Source organism: Saimiri boliviensis, chromosome 1, assembly GCF_048565385.1.
Source record: "Saimiri boliviensis isolate mSaiBol1 chromosome 1, mSaiBol1.pri, whole genome shotgun sequence".
Taxonomy (NCBI): Eukaryota; Metazoa; Chordata; class Mammalia; order Primates; family Cebidae; genus Saimiri; species Saimiri boliviensis.
Window position 1 is genome coordinate 191,515,319 of NC_133449.1, and position 19,065 is coordinate 191,534,383.

Genomic DNA, 19,065 nt, shown 5'->3' on the forward strand with positions numbered 1-19,065 from the left:
AGTCGTTCCAAAGGACCTTTTTTAACCTATTTCTTTCTTTTTTTTTTTGAGACGGAGTTTCGCTCTTGTTACCCAGGCTGGAGTGCAATGGCGTGATCTCGGCTCACCGCAACCTCCGCGTCCTGTGTTCAGGCAATTCTCCTGCCTCAGCCTCCTGAGTAGCTGGGATTACAGGCACGCGCCACCATGCCCAGCTGATTTTTGTATTTTTAGTAGAGACGGGGTTTCACCATGTTGACCAGGATGGTCTTGATCTCTTGACCTTGTGATCCACCCGCCTCGGCCTCCCAAAGTGCTGGGATTACAGGTGTGAGCCACCGCGCCCGGCCCAACCTATTTCTTTTAAAATAATATTTGAATAAATACTTGCTTTTCAGGGCTCTGATTTATCTGATACTGTCTTCTAGGTTAGGATTACAAGCTGAACTCTAACATTTTTATGAGACAGTACAATGTATTTTAAATCAGTTATTTTGCATACTAGTTTTCTTTAATGCACCGTGATTTAAGTGTGAATCATCTGTATAGTGTTATTGAGTTTCCAACATTCTAATGCTGAATTATGTCTATAACATAATTAATAATTTATTGACAATTTCCCTGCAGGTGAGTGTTTCTAGTCATCAGAATATAACAGTGCACATTTCTTTCCAGGCATCTGTGAAGTCTTTGAGCCCAATACCTGTTCTTTTAAAACATGTGTTATTTAAATGAGAAACTCTTTACATTTCTAAGTCTATGTTGTATCACTTAAGTTTGGTCCCCCCACTAAAAACATAACAAATCCTCTTCCCTTTCTAGGTTTTGGATAACTTGGCAAAAAAAAAAAAAAAAAAAAAAAAAAGGAAAAGAAAATGTAGATACTAACGTATCACAAGATAAATATAAAGTCTGTTATCGAAAGGGTCAGGTTAATACTGAACTCCAGAATTAGGCAGACATACCGTTCAGTTCCAGTTAGCATTACAGTGAGGTAGCCTTCCCTCTATACAACTTATGCCAAACGTATGCTTTCCTCAGATAAAGCCAGCTCTACCAAAGAAGGAAGGGGCTGAGCCTTGCATCCTTCTAATGCCCCCCACATTACCTGGTCTCTAACAGTAGTGTGAGACTGGGACACGAGATCTGGGATTACACTGATCAGCATACCTTACAGGATGGAAACATAAGGAGAAAAGAAGAAGTATTTCTCAGTAACATTTGAGTTAGCTGGGAAGGCTCAGGACATCCCTGTTTGGTGATGAGATCATCGTTATCACTGTTTAGAGATTTCTAATTCATGATGCAATGTATTTTTAAGCAGTAAGTTTGGAAAGCTTTCTTTTATCATTCCAGACTCTTTCAGACAAAAGTTGTGTATCTAATCTTTTGTTTATAGGACCTACTTAATCTAAATCAGAAAAGGAACAAGCTCAAGCTACAAATAAGATAAAAAGAAGTCAAAAGGACTGCCTTGTATTTATAAAACGGTGAACATGAGATTTCATGTTAATGACTTACTACAGAAGCACGCTATTTGACTCTGTGCGTCTGTTTCCCACAGAAGGGATGTCGGGTCTGGTGTTGATTGGCAAGATCACGCAGAACATGATACCACGCAGGGAGCACGGCTCAGGCCTTGGAGTCAGGCATGCTGGAGTGCTCTTTTGAATCTCAGGCACTGCCCACAGGGCAAACTCATGGATGCTTGTTCCGGTGAGTGCTAGTAGCAGACAAGGATGCCTAGGCTTTCCTTCCACATGAAGAAATTAAACACTCTATTTAGGACTAGTTTTAAATTAGCTAGGTCTCTTTTTTAAATAAAAAAAAAAAAAAAGAAAAATTGGGAGAAGGATGACTTGACATAATGAAAGCGGTTTGTAAAGGCTTTTCATGTAAAGTGACTTTAGAGGAACTAGAACTGTGAAGACACCTAGGCGAAGTTTGGTCTCCGAGTTAACAATTCAGAGCAAGTTAAAAGAGGAGTCTGTCCAAGCCAGGGGTGGGATCCCAGGGTTAAAAGCAGTATTTGAGCTGTTGACACTTAATAGCAAATACAACTAATATTAGTGCAGATATTTGTATTTATTTAAATCACTTTTTAACTGAATGTCTTTAAAACACAATAAAAAGAGGTTAAGAATACTTTTCCAAATAAATTTTAGTGATCTTAATATTGAGGCTTTATTTTTTTAAGTGAAAAGAATTAGTACGGAGTAAAGGTATCCCTTCTCTTCTCCTCCCTTACTTTCTTCTGTTCAATTCACCACATTTATAGGAGGACTGAATATACAAATGTTGATGCCATAACCATGCACTCCTCCTCTTTCTGATAGTTATATATCCAAATAATAGGTGAAATATCTAAGAGAAAATAGCTATGTTCTTTTTTTTTTTTAATTGTACTTTAGGTTTTGGGGTATATGTGCTGATCATGCAGGATTGGTGGACAGCTACATACTTGGCCAGGGGGTTTGCTTCCTCCATCCCCCCATCATCTGCAACTGGCATTTCTCCCTATGTTATCCCTCCCAGCCTCCCCTCCCCACTGCTCTCCCTCCCTTAGCCGCCCCAACACTGACCCCATTGTGTGGTGCTCCCCTCCCTGTGTCCATGTGTTCTCATTGTTCAGCACCCACCTATGAGTGAGAACATGTGGTGCTTGATTTTCTGTTCTTGTGTCAGTTTGCTGAGAATGATGGTTTCCAGATTCATCCATGTCCCTACAAAGGACACAAACTCATCTTTTTTATGGCTACATAGTATTCCATGGTGTATATGTGCCACATTTTCTTTGTCCATCTATCATCGATGGGCATTTGGATTGGTTCATATTTTTGCTGAAAATAGCTATGGTCTTAAGTGCTGTGTTTTCTGTCTCAAATATATACAGTAAAATATATATGCATATATAGTGGGAGTAAAAGTCTATAGAAGTTGAAACACCAACTGTGTAACCATGATTATTTTTCCAGAAAAATCTAGACAAAATTGATAGATTTCATTTTTTAAAGGAGAAAAATTTATTAAATGATTTCTATAAGTAAAATATTTTTAAAAGTCTTGTTTAAGTTAAAAGAGGTAAGGACTACCAGTTTGGAACTTGAGAGAGTCTGTTTCTGAAGTAGTGATATTTCAGAGTCAAAGATTGCTGTAGGAAAAAAGAAAAGTGAATTGTTTCCTATCTAGATTTGAACACAGCAACGGGTTAATTTTGATAAGTGAATGACTTTGCCTGAAGCAAAGCTTGACCTGTAGAGGACTGGAGGAGATCTAGGAGGAACAAGAGGCTGCACTCAGCACAGCAGAAGGAATCTCACATCTGTACTTGCCGGTCAGTGACACACACAATCAAGTGTGAAAACAGGAAAAGGTGGGTTTTGAAGCCAAAGTGGTCCAACCCACTCACAATCACTTTGAAAAAACTTTCAGCATTCACCTTAGGAAATAACCTTTCATATTTCTTGCTCACAATCTGCATGGCAGCCCAGAAGTGGGGGATCGAGGAAGTGGGGGATCAAGGGGAATTGTACAATTCATAACTTGGCTGGGTGTGGTGGCTCACATCTGTAATCCCAGCACTTTGGGAAACTGAGATGAAAGGATCACTTAAGGCCAGGAGTTTGAGACCAGTATGGATAACACAGAGAGACCCCCTCTCTACAAAAATACAAAAACATTATCCAGGTGTGGTGGCCCGTACCTGTGGTCCCAGCTATTTAGGAGGCTGAGATGAGAGGATTGCTTGAGTCCAGAAGGTCGAGGCTGCAGTGAGCCGTGATTGTGCCACTGCAGTCTAGCCTGGGCAACAGAGTGAGTGAGACCCTTTCTCCATAATAATATTTTTATAAAAGTTTAAAAATTAATAAAATTCAAAACTGCTTAAGTAAGGCCAGATGAGTTTGCAAGTCCAATACTAAGTTGGTTCAGTGGTGGAGTAGGGTAGAAGTGATGGGGAGGGCATGAAGGGGAGTTGTCATCATGATGATTCTTTTTTATTAAACAGTGTTTAAAAAACTTTTTTTTCAATGCACAAATTCATTATTTTATTCAACAAATATCGGTTTTTTATGTGCCAAAATATTGCTATCTTTTATATGCCAGACATTGTTCTAGGAATTCAGGTAATGTCAGTGAACAGAACGAGATTCTTGCTCTCTTGGAGCTGATGTCCTAGTGAGATGAGATGGAAAATTGAAGATAAACAATGTAATAGATAACTCTGTATGCCAGAAAGGGATATGAGTGTGATGGAAAATGATAAAGCAGGTCAGGGCAAGATTCGTTGTGTCAGGGTAGGAGGGAGGTTATTTAATAAGGTTTTAAGGAGTTTGTTTTGACAAATTGAAAGGAATTTTCAAACACTTCAACTTTGATGTAGTATTGGAACAACTGGGGTAAGATTAGTAGAAATGTTAAATCTGATTGCCCAGGAAGAAAACAGTCACAGAGAATTAACTTAGGATGCACTCTCCCCACAGCCCAGTTCAGCCGATATACTCTGCGGTTGTAGAAATCCTATCTTAGAAAAGCTCACTTTCCAAAAATGGAACAACCAAGACTAGCACCTGAGTTATTTGTCTTCATATTTGGTGATGCTTTTGTTCTAAAAGGTGTAAAACAATTATTCCATAGCATTGCATTGTAAGATAAGACATAGGATCTACAACAAGAAGCTGACGTTTTTTGCTGGATACGAATGAATTTGATTGCAAAGTTCCCCAGTCCCTATAAATTTAAAGGGAATATTTTAATAAAATTTCTTAGGGTAAATTGTTAAAAAGAGATTTTAAGAAACCACTGAAACCACTTTTCCCCAAGTTAAGTAGATTTTTTTTTTTTTTTTTAAATCAGAGAGTCAAACAGGTCCTCTGGAATAGTGATACATTTTTGAACAAGATAGCATTTCTGCTAGGCCCAATTAGTTTACAATGATCTGTAACTGTCTTTTGCTGGAAGTGATAACTAAAAGCCCCCTATGGACTTGTGATTAGCTCATAGGAGTATTCATTTATGTGGATCCCTGGCTCTGTCAGAAAATGTGTTTTAATTCATAGCTTTGGATTTGGCAGGATAGCCTCAACAACCTAACTTTCATGTAGGGTCAGGATATGAATTTTGTGTAAACAAGAAGTATCCTCACTCTTGGCTCATACAGCAGACCCAGTGGATAATAATGAATTATTTCTCCCTAGAAATCTGAACAGACTGCCAAGTTGCGGGTTTTCTTTAAGTAAAATTCAAGCCTATTTATATTTATGTCTGATACTTTTTATGCAACTCCAAGAATTTGGGCTTTACTACCTGTGAACTGCGACCCTGTTTATACTGGTGATCAGTATATGAGCAACTTGGGGCTGGGATAGAAAAAGATGTTAAAAGTCATATTAAAGTTAACTCAAGACCTTTAGTGATGAAGCCTTGAGAGAGACAGCCGAAAAAAAAAAAAAAAGGAGGAGGATCAGGAAGAGGAAGGAGAAGGGAGAACAGGAGGAGGAAAAAAGGGGGAGGAGGAAGGGTGGAAAGGCACAGTAACTGCGGTAGAAATCAGTGATTGTTCCCTGAGTATTTCTAGTCCTCTTTGCCTGTGAAAATAGACAATGATGTGAAAACAGATAATAATACTCCCTCTATTCCTGAAGTTAGTCATGGCCTTATAGTCTACTTGGCTAGTACTGCATGAGCGGACCTGGTCCGTGCCACTTCCAGGCAGAAGTGGACAGAGGCAGTACCACTTAGTGGGTCTCCACATTTCCTCCCTTCTACTGTGATCGTAGAAGTGCCTGCTGAGAGGTAGTCCTGTCACGTTGATCCCTGCGTGAAATGATGAGCAGAGTCCCTCTGCCGACCTGCATTGATACGTCATGACGTACATTTTTATTGACAATACAACTTTTGATAAACAAAATTGTATTGTTTAGAAAATAAACAACTTTTTATAAACAATACAACTTTTAAATAAAAATTCGACTTTTATTGACATTCAGAGCTTGTTCCCACAGCATAACCTAATCTCTCCCATCAAATACAGAAATTAGGACCTAAGAAGAGGGATTCTGCATAACAAAACTATGAAATAGGTAGCATTGGCCTAGATGCTCGATAGAGGGTGGCAAACGAACTTGTCAGAGTCTGGAATGGTGATTCATATTATACAGTGGCAAAACATTTGTTAAGAGTGTTTGTTGGAATAGCTTTGAAGGCAAATCATTTACCTAATACATTTGTAACGTTATAGAAACTGTTGAAAAGAGAATCTTAGTAGCATGTGTTGGTTGCTGTAAATGATTCATGGCAAGCTCAGAAAAAGACTGGTCAGTGCAAGCAGGAGTACAAGGAAGGAAAGGGAGTCCAGAAATTTGGAGAGACTTGGGGGTTTGGAAAAGACCACTGCTTCTCAGACTCAACGGATGAAAGACAAAATTGGACAACAAAGGCTGAATAAACTCACCCTCCTGGCAAATAGCAAATCAAGAGTGTGGTTGCCATACATTGTTAAAACCTTTGAGTGTATTAAGATGTCTTGGAATAGGGGTCCAACTAATGAGGCAGTATCCCAAAAATCCTTTCAATAAGGTAAAATGGCATGGGGGAATGAAAGCTGAAGTTATGGCTCTCACTTTGTAGCCAGATAGACCTAAGGTACCTGCAGTTCAAATTTTATATATACAGCTAGTGCTCGACTTACGACCACGGTTGGGACCGTGGAACAGCCGTAACACGATTTGGTCGTAAGTTGAGTAGGCTATATGTACAGTTGAAATGGTGCACACGGAGATGGTAGTGCACCAGCAGAAGCTGGTCCACACTGTTGTACTCCCAGCTGGGCAACGTTTGCGCTGCCAGACGCGGAGCAGTCGTGGCTAGCGATTGGGATCGTAAAGTCGAATGGTCGTAAGTTGCATAGGTCGTAAGTCGATCAATACCTGTATATGTATATGTGTATATATATACACACACACCCCCCTCCACACATATATATACATACATATATGTGTACATATATGTACACATGTACACACGCATGTATACACACACCACACACATATACATACATATGTGTACACGTATGCGTACATGTACATATATGTGTACACATATATGTATGTATATATGTGTGTGGAGGTGTGTGTATACATGCACCCTGAAGAAGGCATCCAGGGAGATCCCATGGAAATCTTTACTTTCCCTTCCCAAGGGTGATTTGGAATACAGCATTTTGCTTCATGTATTTAAAAGTATATGAATGCCTATTACATAGCCTTCCAAAAAATGGGCACTTAATAAATATCTGCCCCCCCCCCAAAAATACATACGTGTACACATATATGTATGTACATATGCACACATATATGTATGCATATATGTGTGTGTGCATGTGTGTGTGTACATATGGGGGGCAGTAAGAGAGGCAGAGAAAATGACGTGAAGGTGTCAGGATGAGAAAGCAAAGAAATACAGCAAATCTAAGCTTGTCTAGGAGAGAACCATAGGCACAGGTGCTGGCACAAGGAGCCTACAGGCCACAAATAACCACAAAGTTAAGTTTTTAGGAGAGTTGTATTGTTGTAAGACCCAGCAGCCTGAACTAAGAGAAACTGACTATTGAAAACCTAAAATGACTTTTGGTCAGAAGTAGATCGGGAAAGTTTCTCAGTCTTCATTGAGGACATGTTCTTCATCTGTATTAGAGAACTCCAAGAAAGGCAATAGAAAAGAAAAAATTTCTAGAAATTGGGAGTCAAGGGCTATGGACAGTGATATTTGGAAAGCTTCTCCCGTATAGCAAGACTGCAGCCTATTTAAAGAGCATTCTCCGCACCTGGGGTGCGGGATCTTTGCTGTGTCCACCCAGACCAGTGACTGCTGTGGGTCTCCTATGCTTCCTCATATTTTGCTTTTGCATATTGATGTGAGTTGGGCCTGCAACTTACTGTCTATATCTCCAGATCAAGAAGAGTTACACCCACATCTTATATAGAGACTCCCAAGCATCACCTAGAAATTATAGACATGCTTCTAAATGGGAAAGACATCACAAAGTAAGCCAGAGGTTTAAACCGACTAAGCAAGGATAATTGCAATATATGTGACAGAAAAGGTCTCAATCATTATTATATTAGGAATGCCTATAAAGCAACAAAGAAACATGCACTAGAACAATAAAGCAAAGTACAGCTAATGTATTAATGTGAGTCTAGTGAGAAATAGTGCCAATAGGGGATTAAATGTGCACGGGGAATTGAGAGGAAATGGGGAGGGATCTGGTTAAGGCTGGGAAGGTTCTTAGACCATGATGTGAATCTGACCCTAGTGAAGGAGAGAGGGAAGGAATGTTGAGTAAAAGCATTTCAGACCAAGAGTACTGTCTAAGGAAACTTCTGCAAGGTTGTTGAGGAGCCCTTGAGCCAATGTAACCCTCTAAAGAGTCTCGTGTCTCTCAAGAACGGGCCGACCTAATATCTCTGCCAGGCTCAGTCATGTGCAGGGAGCAGAGGACGGCAACTAGGACCCTTGGTCACTTATGCTCCTTGTAGTTGGAGGTCTGCAAGACACAATCTTATGGCCGTCACTGTTAACTTTAACAATGGTATAAAACACATGAAGAAACAGACAACTATTCTCATAATAAACATATTTCATAATAAAACAATGACAAGAGGTGACTCTTTTTATCCCTTACATAGGCAAAAGATCCTAAGAAAGATGCTATACCCTATTGGTAGAAATGGGGGAAGCAGCAAACTCATCCTTTAGTTTTGAGAATGTAAGTTGATATAATTTTTCCACAGGACATTTTGCTATATCTCTTAAAGTTACAAATGCACATACCCATAGCCCAGCAATTCTATCTTTCTGATGTATACCACAGATACATTCACAAGTGCACAGAGAAGTATGTCCCAGGATATTTATTTAATGAGTGCTTGTAATAGCAAACAATTGGAGACAATTTAAATGCCTATCAGTATGGAACTGATTATGTAAATTAAACATGTGCCTTTAAAATAATGAGGCATGTAATGATAAGTCACACTATCTGTGATATATGTGAAAGTTGAAAAAGAATATTCAGAACAATGTGTAAAGTGTGCTAAATTTGTGTTTTAAAAAAGAGGAAGTCCTCTATATACATATCATTTGTATATGCCTAGTGTGCCTCTGAAAGGCCACATGAGAAGCTAATGTCACTGGCTGCCCTTGGGAGAGGATTTTAGGGGACAGAAGTTGGAAGAAGACTTAAGTTTTCACTGTGTTTCTTTTAGTGCTATTTGAATATTTTACCATGAGTATTTTTTAAATAAAAAATTTAACAGTTTAAAACTAATACAGTAAAAACAAAAAACAAACAACATCAAACAAACCCTTTGTCCCCCTCTGTCACCCACAGCTACTATGCTTGTATCAAATTCATTTCTTATCATCTTGTTATATGGTCATGGACAACTGTCCTTGGCTGGCACCAGTTCATATTATTAAGTTAAAAAATAACTCAAATGTTATTTCAGTCATACCAGAATCTTGTGCTGGGACAATTTTGCCTACGTTGAGATTTGCCTTTTACCAGAATCTGCCTTGTAATGAACAATACTACAACATCTGAAGAAAAGCCAGAATACAGTGTGGTAATGAAGTTTGGGGCATGATTTTACATTTTCCCATATCACCTTCCCAAAAGATATTTTGAAACAAAACCAAACCCCACATTTCTCTTGGAGGTTACACATTGGTATGGGAAGCTATGAATGAAGAACATGATATGACAAAATCTTTGTTTTAAAGGAAAATCAGAAGCATAAACATTATACTTTAAATGGGATGCCTATTATTTGCACTTATATATTTAGACATATATTCTTGGCTCCCATCTGCACCTCACAACTGAAGGAATCTTAGAGATCATCTGTGTGTGTGTGTGTGTGTGTGTGTGTGTTTAAAGGAATCTTAGAGATCATCTGTGTGTGTGTGTGTGTGTTTAAAGGAATCTTAGAGATCATCTGTGTGTGTGTGTGTGTGTGTGTGTGCATGTTTAAAGGAATCTTAGAGATCATCTGTGTGTGTGTGTGTGTGTTTAAAGGAATCTTAGAGATCATCTGTGTGTGTGTGTGTGTGTGTGTGCGTGTTTAAAGGAATCTTAGAGATCATCTGTGTGTGTGTGTGTGTGTGTGTGTGTGTGTGTGTGTGTGTGTTTAATGTTACAGATGAAAAACTGGGGCCTAGAGAGATTAAATAAATTTCTCAAGGTCACATAGTCAGAATTAAAATCCAATTTTCTCACTTTCTAGCATCAGAGTGTTTAATGTGAGCATGACTCCAGCTTCACAAATGCGGTGTCTCTGACCACACTACCTAGGGCTCAGGAAGTGCTTTAGGTGGACTTGAAACTAATGTTTCTGGCTGCCCCTGGGAGAGGATTTTAGGGGACAGAGGTTGAAAGGTTTAACTTTTCCCTGTATTTCTTTTATGTATGCTCTCTTCCTTCAAGTGCTTAGGCCTTCCCAGAAAGATGACCTGTGGGCAAATATTTGTTGGAGAGCCAGATAGCAAGGTTGGCATGAGAACTGAAATGGTAATTTTTCTTCATTTAAAAATTTATCTCGAGCCTTTTTTCCTTTTCACAACTACCATATGAGTATTGATTTTAATTACTTCTGTCTATTAAGATTCCCCTTAGGTTCAGAAGCCAGCATGGTAATGAACTGTTCAGCTTTCCTCTTGCTGACGGTATTGTTAGGTGAGTTGCTGTTGCTCTCAGTCAAATACTGGAATCAGTGTTCCTCTATGGATCCACCCTTAAGAGTTCAGACTCAGGCCAGGTGCGGTGGCTCAAGTCTATAATGCCAGCACTATGGGAGGCCAAGGCAGGCGAATCACGAGATCAAGAGATCGAGACCATCCTGGTCAACATGGTGAAACCCCGTCTCTACTAAAATACAAAAATTAGCTGGGCTAATTTAAGTTAAAAAATAATTCAAATGTTACTTCAGTCACACCGGAGTCTTGTGCTGGTACAATTTTGCCTAGAGTTCAGACTCAGATAGAGTTTCTGTCTCAGGTGGTTTCCCCGAAATTCTTATCGACATGGGAAGAGAAAAAGGAGACTCTTCAGATGGTATGCCATTTTCCCTATTCATTATGGCAAATACATTTATACCAAAACGTCAAAATGGTGTATCTGTTATAGGCAAGCAATGTATTGATGCCCAGACGGATTACTTGAAGCTTGCTTGATGGGCTAATTTCAAATCATTTCTGTTTGCATTTCCTGAATGAATACAGTACTTCTATTGGGTAGGGCAGAGCTGAAATTGTAGAGTCAAAGTTTTCTTCTGCTTTTGTTTTATTCTGAATTCTGGGAAAGGTAGAGATTGTGCCTCAGTAATTTATTGGATATATGAAATTTAATCTCCCAGAAATATATGTGATGTTCAGACTTTTAGAATAAAATTTCTGAGACTGAATTCCTAAAGTTCATTTTCTGTATTTATGCAGATTTTAGTGACCAAATTTGTATTTGGGTTTGTAGTTGCAATATAATAGGTGTTGGGATAACGATAGTAAATCTGGACTGTGTTTGTAGATAATTAATTAATAATTGGGTGAGCCCCATGGCAACAACCTTTTAGATTAAATCAAAATCATTGCCATTTTCTGGGGCATTTTATTGAGTGCAAGCCATTATTTTTAATGAAACAGCTAAACAGTTTAATGTATCCTTTGTGATGTTCACAGGTTCTGGATTTACTGTGATTAAGATGATACTACAAAATTCTCTGTGTTCAATTGAACAAAAATTGAAGGTAGAGAACGTCCAGGCCCATCTGTTCCTTATGTGCCAAGTGCCTTTCCTTTCTGATGGCTCTTCCCTCCCATGGTGTCCCGTCTGCCTCAGCAGACTCTCTCTTGGGTACCTTGAAACCTTTGCGGTCAAAATTTATTTCCTGAATTTGATAGCCAAGACTGTCAGTCAAAGCTGAGGGTTTAGTTCCCTTGTGATATTTTTATTCTTGCCTGGTCAATCTGGGAGAGTTAGACTTGAATGAAAGTTAAATCCACATATTGAGAGCTAGCTGGAACAGAGTACTTAGAGTGGTCATTATAAAACAAATCATATAATTAGATGACTGTCTTCTCTCGTCTACTCCTGGGTAATATTTTTAAGCACCTGTCATATGACAGGCTGAAATGAAGCGCATGGTGCCCCTTGTCTTATGCTTAGCAAAGCATCACTGGGCAAGAAAAAGATAGGGATGCACTGAGGCATAACCCAGATTTGCAGCAGGGCCATGGACTTGTAGAAAGAAATGCCAGATTATCAACCCACTGGTAGTAGAGTTAAACAATTTATTCATTCAATCATTACTTACTGAGCGAGGGTATTTACATAACATCCTGAGATACATAAACTGTAGATTTCCTGCCCTCAAAGAGAATATATCTAGAAGTAATTTAATCTGATCAAAGATACTCTGCTATCTGTGAAGTAAATGAACTGAAGTGGGTACAGTGGCAGAGCCTGTGAGCAGCTGTCACATAATTGAGCCAGAGGAGAGGGTATTCATGTACTCAGCTCAGAAAAGACTTGGGTCACATGTAACTATGTGTAGGAACACAACTCACAGCTGGATTTTAAGGGCAATTACGCAACTATGACAATCCTAAGCAAGATCTGATTTCCCTTTAGACTTGACTCCTGCAAAATAGAAATGTGTTATCTATCTTCTTTCACAGCAACACTTAATGATACGTCTGTGCAGCAACAGAACAATACTATAAGTAGGAAAGTGAGTGACAGTCATTGACAAAATTTGCTGGGAATTAATTTTCTGCAGTTCCCTAGTGAGCACATGCATTTTATACTTCCAGATGATTGTTGCAGATGAAAGGAATGTAGAATAAAATGGGGCTATATTCAATACATGTTAAATGTAATACTTTATACTTTCAGGAGAATAAATGTTCATATTTCTTCCAAGGAGGGTTATATAGAGGCTAAAGTTGCTGGCGATGAAACATTAAATGTTTGAGTACTAACCCACCTTGAGATTGCTTGATAGTGTTATATTCTGAGGCCATTCCTTCAGGTGTCTGATGTATGGTTATTTCCAGTGTTCCTCCTCTGGAAGATGGTGCTCTTGGGAAGAATAAACATGACTAGGAAATAAGATTTTTTTTTTAAAACAGTTTCCTTAAAGTTACTCACAGTTTATCCTCTGAAAGGACTGCTTTGTAAGAATCAACAGGATCATATATGCTAAATTGTGTCTAAATACAAGTTTGCTATTAACACATGTCCCCAAGAAAGCATAGAATAAATAAAAGCGTACCTCTGGGATCAGATGTCCAGATTGGTTTGAGTCCTGGCTCTGACATTTATTAGCCGTATGACTTTGGCCAAGTTACTTAACCTCTCTGTGCCTTAAAAGGTACCTATCTCTTAAAGGTGGACTAAATAAGTTAATAATAACTCGAGTTGTATATTGAATATATGTTTAACCTGTCTTGAAATCGTCCTGTTGATTCCTGGTGTAGAGCATGTGCTCAAGAGGTGCCTGTGGTTGTATTGTCATTATCTCCAACCTTAGCCATTTGCTATTGTATCATACCAATGGACACCAAGACTCTTGTCTGTCAGTGACTGCTTGATTTTGTGGCCCCAGAAACATTTTTAGTGATCAGAGAATGATTATGATTCCTTAGCCTGAGCTAATTCCCAAGACCCACTTCTTCTCCAAATGCTACGTGTTGGATAAATTTCTCTTTATTTACTTTGTATATGATTTGCTCCTTATTTCCTAAAGGGATTCAGTGTTGATTTGAAGTCTGAGTCCTCCAGCTGCACTGGTGTTTTCTGGGGGGTCATTTCAAAGTTGTATACAGAGACTTTATTATTCTCTGCTACCACATGACTGAACAAATGTGACACAATAATTTTCTTGTTGGAGGCAAATCTGTGATGGGTTTGCTGAGTGTGGAATTTCTATTGAAAAATTTAATATAGGCTCTAAAGAATCCTCCTTGGCTTCACATAGATTGTAATTGAACTGATGTCACAATGTTCTGAAGATACAAGGACTAATTCCCATCCCACCAGGACTGTAAATATTTCCTTAGCACCGCTCTGTGCAGGGTAGAAAATATTAGCTTATCACTGTCATTTACTTTCACAGTATCTATTTCCAAATCAAAAAGCATGGCAGGTCACATTTTCCAACTTTCAGGCACCAGAATAGATCCAGTGGGAACTTTCTGAGTACTGTGTTGAAAAACAAAACAAAACAAAATTTAGAAGAGGGTGAATTTCTCTCAGTCTTACCAGCTAGAAAGTATCCAAATACATCAGTGTACTAAGAATAGGGCAGCCTGAGAAAGGAGAAGGAAACATGGTGTCCAGTCCAAACTGCTGTGAGAGGCTGTGCGAAGGCTGGGAGCATGGCTACCCTTCATTCTTTTCTCCCTGTCTTGTGGCTTCTGGCAGCTTTCTCGCTGCCGAGAGGAGGCTGGGGTCTAAGCCCCTGCCTTCCATTCTGCCTCCTGTCCTCACCCCTGCTCTTGGGGAACCTGGTGCTTTTAGACTCATCTTTTCCCGTCAATCCAAACCTCCTTAGGCTCTGGCTCTCTGCTGTTTCATTCGCTGACAATCACCAGAGAAATGAGCAATGGTGCTCACTCTGGCTATCTTGGGGTCACGTTAATTCCAGGTCGGCATGTGTGCATGCATTTGTATGAGCTGGAAGAGGTAAGGATCAATATATATTTCGGAAACAATGTGAGGAACGCTCATGCTGCTTCTAATAAATCTAGGCACCTTAGCTATTAATTTTTTTTGTTGAATAAGCCAGGACATCCAATGTTGATTGAGTTTTTAAGAAATACATTTATTTATGTATTTATTTTGTATGTCGAGATATTTATGTGTAATATAAATATAAAATTATTTTATCACCATACTATATATTAATATGTATTTTTACATGTATAATGATTAAAGACAGTTTTTTTTTTGTTCTGCTGAGGGGCTAATTTGCTTTGCAGCAAGAAATGTTTAAAGAAATATGCAGATGAAGTAAAGGACATAAACATGCATAAGTTAAAACACATCATCAGAATATTGAAAAAGGAATAAAAAGGAGAACTGTATCATTAATTGGTCTATTAAAAAACCTTTCTGATTTGTAGCAATGTGTGTGAAGAGCCACACTTGCCTGTATTTCAGTGCATACCCTAGTTTACATTCTTCAGGAGCCATAAAGTTGGGACTCCTGGTCATTCCCTCACCATCTCTCCTCCCCTTGCCAAGGTGAGACCTTCTCATTGTCAGAGCCACCCAGGGGCAGGCTTGTGACCTTCAATTGCTATAAGGACCAATGTCAAGGGTGTTCTAGCTTCCACCGCTCTGGCAAAGAATGCAAGGGGACTGTCGCACCATGTCAAATCAGAGCTATCCTACAAAATCCAGGGCACAGAGAGCAGAACATGTTGGAATGTACTGTTTAGATGCCCAACAGCCACCAAAGTAGGAGTGGGGAGGAAGGGTGCCTGTCCTGTATGTTTTCAGCATAGAGTCCTCCCCTGACAGTGCTTCAATCGTGGTGCATTGACAATTCCATGCGGAATTATTTACAGGTGCAAATGACCTCTTAGCTGGCTCATTCATTTTCCTTGACAGTTGGCTTATGATATGGATATTATTTTATAAAAGTACATTACCCTTTTTTGTTTAAAGTTAACAGATTTGGTTATTTAATTGCAGACTATTTTTAGCCTTGTCATTAAATGAGGAGAGATGAATGCAAACCTGAAACAACAGAGGCACGTGGAAGCAGGATTTACGGAGGAATAACGGAGAGGGTTGGACTGAAGTCCCAAAGTTTGGGTTTGAGTCCTGCCGTCCAGGATCCCATCTGCTGGGGCTGGCCCAAGAATATCTGAGGCCATGCCCTGTGCTTAACTCATTTTGTGAAGTTCTTGCATATCTCTTCTCTGTTCTCTGCCCAGGCCATATGTTGATCCTCTTCTCTTGATTCCTTATACTTTTTCCAGGCCAGGCAGGGTCAAAGCTACATTTTGGTTTTGGTCTTATTCTTTCTCAGGGATGCCAAATAGAAGTAAACCAACATTTATTACAGATCTTCCCTTTGTCAGGAACTTGATCTATTACTGATTCCTCACTGAATCCTTGCAACAACCCTGAAAGTTGGGACTGAGTATTTACATTATTTTCGTTTTTAAAAATTTTATGGGAGAGGAAACTGAAGATAAGACATGCTCAGTAACTTGACGAAGAGCACATGGTTAATATTGCAAACCTATATCTCTCTGAATCCAAAATCCTATGATCTTCCCATTCCAGAGCATTGGCTGTTCTTGAGAATGTCCTGTCTCATGGGATCTCCATTGCTTTGAAGAGGTGACTACCACACTCACGTAGACAGCTCTGGCTTTCTTTTCTGCCTTTTCAAAATAAATGTGGGTCTCTTCATCTGTAGAGATCAGGACTCTGAACCTTTTAAAGGTCACAGAGGTACAACATCTGAGGAAAGTTTTACCTTCTTGCTGAGGAATTCATGTACACATACACGCACACACATGTCTGCATATTATGTAAGAGAATTCAGAGGCCTCCTGAGTTCTGACTCTGGACCCCTGTTAAAGATTACTTGATCTGGAAGATTGCTTTTCACTGGTTAGGGGCTGGGAAACGGTCCAGTTGTCTCCATCCTGGGCAGGCAAAGTATGTCACTTTATAGCACCATGAGAGAACGTGGTGCATGCGTCATCCCAGCTGAAGTTTTTCTAGATAGATGATTATGTGTCTTTGCCTGGTTCGTTTGACTGGCTCCTGGAGGGCTCGGTGGAGCAGTTAACTAAAAGATGGTCAGGAGAGCTGGGTTCCTGATCTGTACCTTGCTTTCTTCACCTGAAATATTGACATGGTTCCTGTTTCCTCTGCTTCTCAGGGTGAAGGTAAAATGAGATAAGGGGATAAAGTACTTTAAAAGTAAAAGAATACATGTCAGTGAGTCCCAGGGGAAAACCTGCGCTTGGTCATTTTGCACAGCTGACCACTTCAAGTCTTCACCCTGGAATAGCCTATAGCTGTAGCTGATACTTCTCAAACTTTCTGAAAGGAGGAAAAACTTGGTATTTTCCACCTGAGGCTTAGCTGAGGATGAGCCCCCTGCTGGTGTACCTCTAAACTGCTCAAGCGGTTTTAAATGAACTTTGAGGCTGAAATTGGGCAGATCCTTCTATTTACCATTTTCTCCAAGAGCTGCTCAGTGCTGCTGGCACTGTAGAGCTGCATGGTTTGATTAATTTGAAGGGAAACTGATGATTAAAGATTATATAACCCATGGAGCACTATAAAGTAAACATCTGCCAGGTTTTACAGTGGACCCAAGGAAACAGGACACCCGTCCTTAAAATGACTGACATAGCAATTTTTTATTATCAATTTGAAGTTTGGGATGTGCCATGGCATTCTCCCTCTTCATTTAGGCAGAGGCCCAACTCAGTGGTACCCAAGCCATAACATGGTCTTAATATAGGAAAGGCTCTGGTGTCTTCAATTGACTGTGCAATTCTGATTCATCACCTCGGCGTGATGCAAAAGATACTTGCAACTTTACTGCTGTCTTTGCTGCTGTTGGAGCCCTTTTTTTTTCCCCTGGACTAATCATTTGACTTTGCACTAATGAGATTAAACCCAGCAGGGGCAGATATTTTCTTTTTTAATTTTCATTCCTGTTATTTAATTGGCATTACACGCACATAATGAGGCCAGAAAAAACCACCCTGTAGCAATCTGTTCAATACAAATAACTCAGGCAGATGCAGCCAGATGTATCCATGGTGACCTCGTTGACTGTCTCACTACACACACGTTAGGGAAGGTGGCCTGGAATGCTTTAACTCTCTGTTTGCTGAATGAGTCAGAAGTATACTTTCTCCTTCTCTTCTTCCAGAAGAAAGGACATTTCCTAAGTCCATGCATTTCCCCCATATTGGGAATTGTCTTCTCAGCATCTGTGGGAGTGACACAGATGTGGATGCTGGTCCCTGGTGTTAGTGCTGGCTTACTGCTCTGTGGCTTCAGTGATGTAGACAAAGACATTCTCCATCTGCTCCCAAGGCTTCATCTTACAATATTCTTAATGGAGGAGAAATATTGAGCCATATGAGAAGCCAGCAGAGCAGGTAACAAACAAAGGGAAATTTCCTACCCATGCTCTTGATTTCTATATCAAAACCAGCCTTCTACTCTGAAAAAAAAAAAAAAAAAGATAGTTTTTAGGGTCATCAGGAGTTTTTAGGGTCATCAGCATCTTTCCCTGGATTCTGATTTGAGGGTCAGATTCTTGATCCATAGGTGTCCAATAAAGCACTGTTGCATGGTCATGACCACAAGGCTTCCTTCAGTATACTTACAAGAAGAGGTCAATACCCACTTCCTTTCAAAACATGAGGTGAAAATTACACTAAACCCCACCTCCCATGGAGCAAATTGGGTGATTCTGCCATGTGTCCTGGAACTTTCCTTTGTTCATGAGGCACATGGAAAATGAAAGTCTCAATATCCGTATTATATAGGACATTAACATGCTATTGTCCATCTACCATTGAAAGAAGGGCCGGGAAGAAGGAAGTCTCACTCCACCTCAGTTATGTTCTGGCCTCTCTTATGATTTTCTGCACCTTGAAGCTGGTTGCCTCCCAGTGTTCCCTAGCTCAGTGAAATGCACAAGCATCCTGGTAATGCAGAGATCCAGAAGGCATCCATAAAACCTCCCTCCCTCTCTTCACTGCATTTACTTGTCTTCATTTCCATTGCTGCCCTCTTCCAGCCAGCCTCTGCCTATAATCCAGGACCAGGGTGATAACCTCTCAATTATCTTCCCCTTTTTTATCTTTCCCTTTTGCCATTCAATCCAATGACTAGATTGTTGCTTTTAAAATGTAGGTCAGATCATTTCACTGAGACCTTGAGGTGGTGGCTCCCATCACACTTTAGCTGAACAAAACACAGAAACCAAAACTGAAGCCCAAACCAAACCGCATTACATTCTTTCTGTGGCCTGCAGG

The 19,065-nt window shown here is 39.7% G+C and overlaps 1 protein-coding gene across 1 annotated transcript in view; it reads left to right on the plus strand.

Moving 5' to 3' along the window:
• The window catches only part of LOC141580586 (uncharacterized), an 862,829-nt gene that overhangs the window by 196,690 nt on the left and 647,074 nt on the right, over nucleotides 1-19,065 (plus strand). The window contains exon 8 of the mRNA XM_074382346.1: nucleotides 1,544-1,695. Within this exon, the coding sequence (XP_074238447.1) occupies nucleotides 1,544-1,695 (152 nt within the window). The remainder of the gene's footprint in view (nucleotides 1-1,543; nucleotides 1,696-19,065) is intronic.